The sequence below is a fragment of the Gadus morhua genome, chromosome 5, assembly GCF_902167405.1.
Source record: "Gadus morhua chromosome 5, gadMor3.0, whole genome shotgun sequence".
NCBI lineage: Eukaryota > Metazoa > Chordata > Actinopteri > Gadiformes > Gadidae > Gadus > Gadus morhua.
In genome coordinates this window covers 15,962,973-15,972,955 of record NC_044052.1, presented here as the reverse complement: position 1 = coordinate 15,972,955, position 9,983 = coordinate 15,962,973, and the positions used below count along the sequence as shown (strand labels likewise).

Sequence of the window (9,983 nt, the reverse complement as noted above, 5' to 3'; positions counted from 1 at the left end):
TGGCTAGAGGTTAGAGGTTTAGGGGTAACAAATCAAGTAACACTTTAGTGGTATTTAACCACCTTCTAATCTCCGCGCATATCTCCAAGACTACAACTGGTGGTTGACAACATGCACACTATATATATATATATATATATATATATATATATAATAAAAGGAAAAGCTGCACATGGATTTAAAGGTGACCAGCATGATGGCAATTCTGTGTCGGTTCAATAGCAACCCGATCTGTGCTTTGAAATACTTAGTAGCCCAAGTTTGTCAATAGAAAAGCAGACACATATGCTTTGCTGTTAATTTGTTAAAAATACTGAGACCCAAAAAGGAAACAGACAAAATAATTTTCAATTGAATTTATTTTAGAATAAACATAAACAGAGTTAAAATAACAGAATTACAATTGAATGATAAAAGAAAGCAAAACATTTGGCAACTTTAAAGAACCCCATCATAACACAACAAAACAATTTATTTCAGTATGATTAAAATGCCTCCACGGTAAGCCATCGGTATCTTCTTTCTTTTTTCTAACGACGCCCGTAAAGGAGGTCACGGCGGGGTCCGCCTTTAATCAGAAGTGCTCCCGTTTCCTGTGCCGTGGTGTGACAGAGGGGCCAGTGAGTGACGTAGGTGAGAGACAGATCTCCCACCCCTCACCCGGGCCACTCCTTCTTTATCTGCCCGCTGAGCAGAGCAGGAAGGAGTGAGAAGGGCCAGCGCCTTGGAAGTGATAAGGGAGAGCCTCACGTCCTCTTGGCCCCACCGACACCCCCCTCCCTCCCCACCTCCTTAACCCCCCCCCCCCCCCCCCCCCCCCCCCCCCCCCTCGACTGGTCTGGATACTCGGAGAGGCCAAGGAGCTGGCTGCAACCTGGAAAGGTTCACGACAGGGCTTCACACTGTGGTGCGGGGGGCGAATGGCAGATGTGTAGAATGGCGGCTGCGTGTGTGTGTGTGTGTGTGTGTGTGTGTGTGTGTGTGTGTGTGTGTGTGTGAATGTGAGAGAGAGCGAGAGCGAGAGAGAGAGAGAACAGGGTGGGTCAGAGGGAGATACCAAGTAAAAAAAACAAAACATTTGGAAATAGAAAGAGGGTCAGTTACAGTTCAGGGCAATATATTTTTTTGCTGGTAGTCTCCCACTGCAGGAAGACTAAATTGCTTCCGGATCCATCTATCCCAGCCTGCATAGCTCCACGTTTACCCTTCCTCTCCACCTCCCTTCCTCTGCTTTTCTCTTATACCTCCCTTCCCCCCCACCCATGTACCAGGCGCCATTACATTCTTTCGCCAAACTCTCTTGACCTGTCAATCAAGACGACTCTTCTTCTGCGGTTGTTGTCGTCGGCGTTGTTGTTATTTTCCCAGGGGGGGCGGGGCCTTCGTGGCGGGCGCCATGGCAAAGTGTGACGATGTCAGTGGGGAAGCATTCCTTGAGGAGGATTCCGCGGTCTCGCTTGCAGTCCAGCTCCCCTATGAAGCCATACCAGTAGATCACCAGGCCTGGCCCGAACCTACAGGAGAGAACACACACACACACACACACACACACACACACACACACACACACACACACACACACACACACACACACACACACACACACACACACACACACACACACACCCCACAAGTTTAGCTGGAATGTCAAAGATAATGTCAATGGTTCTGCAGCCACTGTGAAATTGTTGCGGTTCTTTTGGCTGTTATTGAACTGTTAGCTAGGCTTGTATCTCAACTACACATCAAGATATCATACACATCTATTAGAAGATATACAACTAAAATAAAGTATACAACGCTGGGACAGATTGATTGAGCGATGTGAGATAAAGTCACGTCAAGTGCAGATTTCTTTGATCAACATCCAGTCAATGTTAAATCAGACACATCCTGGCAAAGAATACAGACACACACTCAATCTAATAACAATAATCATTGAATAACATAGGAGGGGAAAACAAACGGTGGAAACGGGTGCTTAGGAACCGCCGGCAGCTATCGGAGCAGAGCAGGACCCAGGGAGGGTGCAACGAAAACTTCAATACTGCACCCGCTGGGGGCTGGCTAGCAGCGCAGTCCTCAGCTGTTTCACTCACACAAGCTGTGAGAGACACAGAAACTCTGTCTTCGTTGGCAAGAGTTGTGTCTTCCAGAACTCTATAAATAATCACGCCTTGTCATTCCGCTGGGAAGACAACTTACAACAATATTTATATGCAAGTCCCCCCCCCCCCCCCCCCCCCCATACCCTGCTTAGAGTCCGTTCATTTTGCTAGTACCCTTCAGCCCTTGCGTATTTTGTTTGGGTCTGTTGGACATACAGTATATATCTGAGGGTTTGTTGAAAAGTGTAAAGGCAATTCAAATGTAAGATGCTTAATAATTTCACTGCTCCTCCTGGCCAAGGCCGTAAATCATCATTGCGGTTCTTTATGACGCCCTGAAGAGACACCGCAGCCTCCCCTCTGCCTCATCCACATCCGAGCTATTCTTTGAACATTAGCTGGCAAACGTAAATACGTGTCACAGTTTGAAGCGCCTGGCTGAGGGCCACTCCACCCCCCTGACACCAGTGCAGATTTAGGAGGATGACCATGGTCCTGTCCCAGGTATTTCATCCTCAGACAGTTAAAAGTGTTCCGGGGTCCCTCGAGACCCCCGGACAGGAGGTTTTGCCCCAAAAAAAAAAAAAAAAAACGGCAGGAAGGTACAAAGTACATAAGGCTTCCAAGTTCTAATCAATATAAGAAAAACAACCATTCATGAATCTAGGAGTCATTCCCAGAACGGCCGACCTTTGACCAAGTAGTCACACTACATGAACATACAATACTAGACTACAATACTGGAGCTAGCCTCTTATCATGCCATTGCAGTCTACATGCACAGACTGTGCTTGGCTCACACGTTTGTCAACTAGACCTTAAGGCAGTGCATGTACTGTGCCGAGAGTCAGAGTCGTGCATGACACATATACACATACACACACACACACACACACACACACACACACACACACACACACACACACACACACACACACACACACACACACACACACACACACACACACACTGGCCCGCATTCCGTATTTTACAGCGTGTAATTTACGGTGCTGTATCTATGAGCGAACGGGCCAAAGCTAACAGCCCTGGAGAAAGCCCACAGATGTACACGGCAAGTTCACCGCAATGTCACACACACATAGCTCAGCCTTTGAGCACGGCACAAATCTCAAAAAGCTGCCATTCCTCTCTCAACCAGGCACTGGCCTAGCGAAAAGCACATGGCCCGCAACTCTTAATATGGAAATGTTATGGAAACAAAACCTAAACATTTACATTAGATGTCTTTGGGAAAAAGGGGTTATGCTTGAGTTTTTTTTATTATTATTTGGCGGGCCGTGTTGTATGTACTCCCATGTGTGTGGATGCCTAGTGTGCATGTGCGCGTGCATGCATGGATGCGTGTGTGTGCTTGTGGTATAGATGTTAGTGTGCGTGCATGCCTGCTTTGTGTACGTGCAGGCTCCGGATTGTGAGGGGTGGGTTTACACTGGAGTAGGTAAAGAGAAGTGGAAGGGTAGTGCAGAGATCGGAGGGGGGAGGCAACCTTCTGAAAAAGGTTAAAACTGTACATCAACAGATAAGGCCCAGGCGTATGATACATCATGCTCCTGGCCTGTCAGTGGAGGGGCCAGACACAGAATTGAGCCAAGGAGGGGCGGGGGGAATTATAAACACAGGGGAGCGGTGTCACAGAGGCCTCTTCCATACTGTAAAAGAAAATAAATGGGACTTGGAGTCATCCGCAGAATTAATGCGAGCGCTAGGACACTGAAGAAGGACCTTGAAGTGAGGAGAAATACACAGACGGCCCGACTAGAAACAATAACACTCAGGGTTTCAGGCAGAGGAAGGTCATGGGGTCAAGGCTCAGTTGAAGACCGACGTTAAATTCTCAAGAAACGGTTCCAACCTCTACTTAGGCCCACAGTATATATATATATATATATATTATATATAATATATATATATATAAACTTTTTTATAATTTTACCTTTTTTTATATATTTGTTTTTATTTTAAGTTTTCTCATTCATATTTTACACAGAAAATATCTACTATCGAGGGGGACTTTTATTTTTTTAAGAATTAATTCAATTTCAGACAGGAAGTATAATTCATTATTTATGTTGGCTTGACACGGGTTCATACAATACACGATAAGCGTGATAAAACAATAATCTAGTCAATGTTTTACAGTAGCGTGTAAACGCTTTTTATTGATAAGAAGGTGTGATAAAGTGTTTTACACCTTAACAAACTGAGGCTGGAGATCTGCAGCTGGACTCTATTGAGAAGGTCAATGCTCGGGGGGTTGTAAAATTAAGAACAGGAACTTTGGGGTGGGGCATGCAGAACTGAACATCTCTGATTTGGGATACATTTTATTTCAGCTAATTTAACAATCTGCAGCTGCAAACAGACAGTATTTTGTTCATTCCAAAAGGTAGTAAATCACACACAGTGCTCTTACTGCATCCATAGAGTTGAAGAACATTCAAAGACCGATAATTATCTCTATCTGTTATATAGGTCGATCATTCATCTTGATAGCCGTCGGCACTACAATGTTTACTTGCGCTAGTCGGCGGGCCTGGAATATAGGATGCTTTTGATAACATGACAGTTTGCAGTTACAACATGACATTACAACTGCACAACTAGAACTCGTGTTGGATACAAACTTGGCCTGAAAAAATGGATATCCTAATTTAAGTTGTCGCGTTTTATTACGCTTTGTATTTTATCTCAAGAATTTCTCGCTTTTTCATGTTCTTTGTTCATTATGTAAAATTTGTTAACTTTAGTCCACGCTGGAAACGCAGACGAGTAAGTGCAAACATTTGAAAAATAATTACTTATATTTTCGGTTCATTATTAAACAATGGCAGGCCGGCATAGTTTAGGTAACTATTGGGAAACACTGACACACACACACACACACACACACACACACACACATATATATATATACAAACAAGTAATGTAATATATTTCACATCCAGGCACACAGAAAATACACTTGGTATACAGTACATTTCTTAACACCTAATCGATTATTTAGTGTATTGAGGCAAACCCAATACAGTACAGTACAACATAAATATTATCACTTTATCCATGGCTCAGTTTGAGTTCTGGAGGGGCTAATTGTGGGACTTATTATGTGGGCTGGTAGATCCTAACCTGGTGTGCGCTTATTATTAAACACACACACGCGTGCGCGCCTTCAGCGTCAACCCAGAGTCATCTTCCAATAAACACCTAGCTGTGGAACGAGTTGGTGAAATTGTTTGTTAAGGCGGGTAATTTCAGCAGGGGGGCTCTCTGCTTGACGAGCCCAGGCGCAGTGTGCTGCTGCCAGGCACGCCGTAGCTGGGTAATGAGCAGGGCGCCGTTAGTGTTTAAAAGCAGGTGCTGAGCAACACACACACACACACACACACACACACACACACACACACATAATGAGATCACGACACTTGGGGAACTAAACAATAAACACAATCTTTTTAAAATATAAATGTATGGAGTTAAATCTATGAAGCTCAGCCTTAAACAGACGTGCATACTGGCTTATGCACATCAATTCAAGATGAAAATACATAATTTTAACATACACACTTAGATAAATAAAGAAAATGATTTAAATATCACACACACACACACACGAATAATTCATACATAGGGTTTGTGTGTGTGTCGTGCGTGACTTGACATTATTTGACTTTTCATTTTTAGTGGTCTGAGCAGGTCCTGGACACTGAAACTCGGTTGTGAGTGAGTTCAGGCTTGAGGGTAGTGAAACACTACCTCAAGGTTAATTTGTTCTGTCACATTTGGTGAGAAAAGACTAAACTAAAAACATTGCCGAACTGCCAGAAAAACATCACATGACATGAGAAATGATCAATAAAATTGTGGTACAAAATACAGCCCACTTCAAAACACACTGGGCTCGTTTGTGAATACTGCCTAGGCCCATTTTAAACAGACGTCCCAGCGGTGATTTAGATAGCATGAGCCTCCAAATGACTGTGAACTCCAAGGCTCCGAGGTATTCCCCCACAAAGACCCCTTTGTTTTCTGCATCCACACATCAGGGCAAAAAGGTAGAGCGGCTGAGGCCCTGCCAAACGTTTGCACTCTTTTCTTTCCCCACCGTCCTGAAAGTCTGTTGGACTCTAGTACCTATGCTGTACAGTGCCTGGACCTGCATTAGCGTTCGCCAAACAAGATTCTCAGGGAGAGGAAAGGTGAAAAATGACACTTGGCACAGGATAGGGGGCAAGGTAGCCTTGGTTTCTGGGTTTGAACCCTTGCACATCCTTGTGCAAGTTACCGAACACGCCAAGTTACGGTGGATCACAGCTTTGGCTAAACTAATAAATGGTGACACAAGGCAGAAAATTGTTGCATGTTGGTTGGAGTAAAAGAAGTCTCGACATTGGCGGAACTCTGTGGTCAGAGAGTGGACTGATGGACCATATATATGAAGGCCATATAACTTTTGTAGAGATTTAAGTGTGCAAAATGGTGGAAATAACGTGCATTGCTTGGCCATGCAGCTGCGCAGCCGTGAATAGCTACACTTGTCTAGCATAGCTTCTGCAAGAATTAAGCCGCACTCTCACAGCTTAAAGAGTTGATTCTGGGCCAGGGGGGGGAGGGTTAAACCCTCACCCAGGGAGGTAAACAAGCCTGGTAATGTTCGCCACACCCAGTAGCCATAAATAACTGGTTTAAGGGAGGAGCCAGCCCACCTTATGAAGCGTTATTAACAGCACCAGAGATATGGGCATATTAGGTCACCTCACCTCCCACTTCGTTCTGAACCGCTCAGTGGAAGTTAAACCGTGTTTCATGTATTTCAAACACAAACAGAAGATCATCGTAAGCAAACGACTAAGGACTGTCTTTGTAACTGTCACACTGGCGTTATTTCAGATGAGAGGGGCGTTTTTTTTGTGAGTTTAACTGGAAATGGCCTGTTACACAGGTGTTCTACCACAGGTCGCTGTCTCGTTTGTGTCGACTGTTTGATGGATGAAGGGGGGCGTGGCTGGTGGGCGTGGTGCGTGTGTGCACAGGAAGAGGTGCATTGTTAAGTCAGTTGGTTGTGTTCCATGTGTGTGTTTTCCGTTTGTGGTTTGGAGGAGTGCCAGAGGTCAAGTTGGGGGAATGTATGACAAACCACAAAGGTAATTTACATCCTCTCTTCCCCGAGATGCGGATATGAAGTGGGGGGGGGGGGGGGATCAGAGGAGGATTACTATGTTTTAAATAGAAACCATAGCAACCTCTGTAAACCCTTAGGGCATGACCAGACGCCAAACCTCACCTGACCCGTCATAAAATGACTCAACTACACCCGTGTTGCTTTGATGCCTTTGAATGTCCCATCGTCGATATGCATCTATTTGCTGCTCTAATGGGGCAGGGTAACATTAAAAAAATGTCAAAGTATTTTGGGAAGTAGTTGCCCTAGTTGCTGATTTAATAATAATATGGTTTAATAGACTCTTACACTTGTAAAACAGGTCAAAATATCCTGTTTTTCACAACTTTGAACTTGCCCAACTTAAGGAAGACTGCTAGTCATAACCTGAAAATGTACTATCATCCAAACTAATGAAAATATGTCACACAAGTCATTGTGGCAGCATTTTATCACAAAGTACGTATAAAATGCTCCGTCAACTTCCGTGTTTAACGCTCGATTCGGCTTGAACGTGAACATATCAGACCTGCACTTTACCACAAGTCGCAGCGGCATCCTTTAGGACCCATTATAATAAACACAGAAATAAATCAAAAATTGAATCTTCCGACATGGGTTGTCTATCTCGTACGCAACGCCGCCCGACGTGGCGCACCGTGGCTCGTCTGGTGTGTGGCCCACTTGACACGATTGAATCTCTGCCCTAACCGAGTGGGATTCGGACCAACGGTGGAGCAGGAACCCATTGGGTTTGGTCGTAGAGTTGGGCGAGCTTCAGTTGAACGCGATTTTCTTTTGTTGACTACAACTATATTGTTGATATGACATGAGGCTTTTTTTGTGCAGAAATGGATACCGGTATCCTCATCAAAAATATGATATCTCCCAATCCTCTGTTCTTAGCGTTTGATTCAAACTCCATGAACAGAAATAGCAACCAGAATCATCAAGGTAAAATTCTCAACAATAATACTGTTTTTAAGGTACTTTTTAAGGTAGAGGGTAGGTCATTTATATAAAACCGCTGGGCTGCAAGCACAGGGAAATGATATTCAAAATACAGTCATGTTTTCCTTTGGCATTTGAAAAGATTACAATGTAGTGGTTGGTTCGGATTCTACAAACCGAACTTCACTAAACTGCCCAGGTATACAGCCCCAGCCTTCTCCTGCCGAGCACACTTACAGTATCTCTCTTTCCAAAAAACGTAACTTCCAATACCCTAACATTCCCCTGACACTCACAAGCCTATCAGCCTTCAGGAGGGTGACACCTCTAAAACACCCTGGAGGCCTCTATCTCCCATTGGTCTATTATCACCTACACTGACCTCAGTACCACCCGACAGCCCACTATCCTCATGACACCAGCATACCACCAATCTTATCAACAACCGCACCAATCTTAAAACACCCAATTTGGGCCCAAGCATCTGTATTGATAACTGGGGTCAACACGTCATTCTCTAGATTTTCTTTTAGGTAGGGCAAAGAAAGTCCCCCAAGGAAAAACTCCCCCACTCCAACCCCCATTTGGTCTTTATTAGGAATGGTATGAGCAACATCAGAGCCTCCACCACCCCCCCACCCCCCCCCCCACCCCCTGCCCCGTATTGCCAGTCAAAAATGGAGGGCGGCCTAATGAATGTTTGGTACTTGTTAAGTCCCTTAACCGAGCATGTCCCCCACCACATTAGCGCTCGTATTGGAGGGACCCGTGTGTACATGCTGTGTGTATAATGCTTGTCAGCCCCCCGTCTTAGATCTACGCTTTCACGGTCCAACGCGCTCTGACAAAGTCTGGTCTGCTTTGGATGTGGAGCAAAACCAAACAAGGTGTGGTCTGGTCCGGGCTTAGGCGGTCAAGTGTACAGAACGCGGTCCAAACTTGTGCAGTGGACATTGATTAGAACAATACGGCATGAGAGGAACAACAGCATAGTGGAATGCAACACACGCAATGCAAGGGTTTTTGGAGAGAGAAATTTGGACCTTACCAAATCCTTTCGCATGAAAATGTTTTTTATGTCTTTGGTTGTGATTAGGTTCATTTCCACCTTTGTAAGAGCACCTTTGCTCAAGTGTTTCATGTCATTCAGTTAAATAGCCCCACTAAGACAGTCCAGAGTGATCTTGTCTCAGATATTCCTCCACCATTTACCTCTGTAATAGCCCTCTACATCACTAAAATGGATTAACCTCTTAAATTAAGGTCTACTTAGTAGGTTTTCATCAAGACCTGATGCTTGGACTCTAACATTTCAGTTGTGCGCAATTGAATACGCCACAAATGGTGTCAGCTGTCCCTGCACTGAAATCAAGACATCAGTGGTGAGTGGGAATGTGGATAAATCATGAAAGAAAATAATCAAAATAATAAATCAATGAATTATGGCGCATTATACCATACTTACTGAAAATTTGTCCAAGAATTTGTGAAAATAAAGCCCTGAAGGCTTGCACCCTGTTCAACCAAGAGCTAGCTCCACTCAGAAAACAAACACTAACCATAGTGCTAATTTGGAGTTCTGACCAGAGCGCCCCCGAGCCTTTGATGAGTCATCGTGTCTGTAAGCTAAGCTTGGAGACAGGAAGTTCCCTTTGGAGGTAGAGGCTGGCGGCGTGGGGTGAGGGGGAGGGGGGACCACAGCGTCAAGGGGATACACAGCCCTTTAACCTGTTATTGTGAACTCC

At 44.6% G+C, this 9,983-nt stretch overlaps 1 protein-coding gene across 1 annotated transcript in view; it reads right to left on the bottom strand.

Moving 5' to 3' along the window:
* Positions 1 to 821: 821 nt before the first annotated feature.
* Positions 822 to 9,983, bottom strand: part of cdin1 (CDAN1 interacting nuclease 1) — a 57,599-nt gene continuing 48,437 nt past the window's right edge. The window contains exon 12 of the mRNA XM_030356754.1: positions 822 to 1,514. Coding sequence (XP_030212614.1) covers positions 1,313 to 1,514 — 202 coding nt within the window. The 3' untranslated portion in view covers positions 822 to 1,312. The remainder of the gene's footprint in view (positions 1,515 to 9,983) is intronic.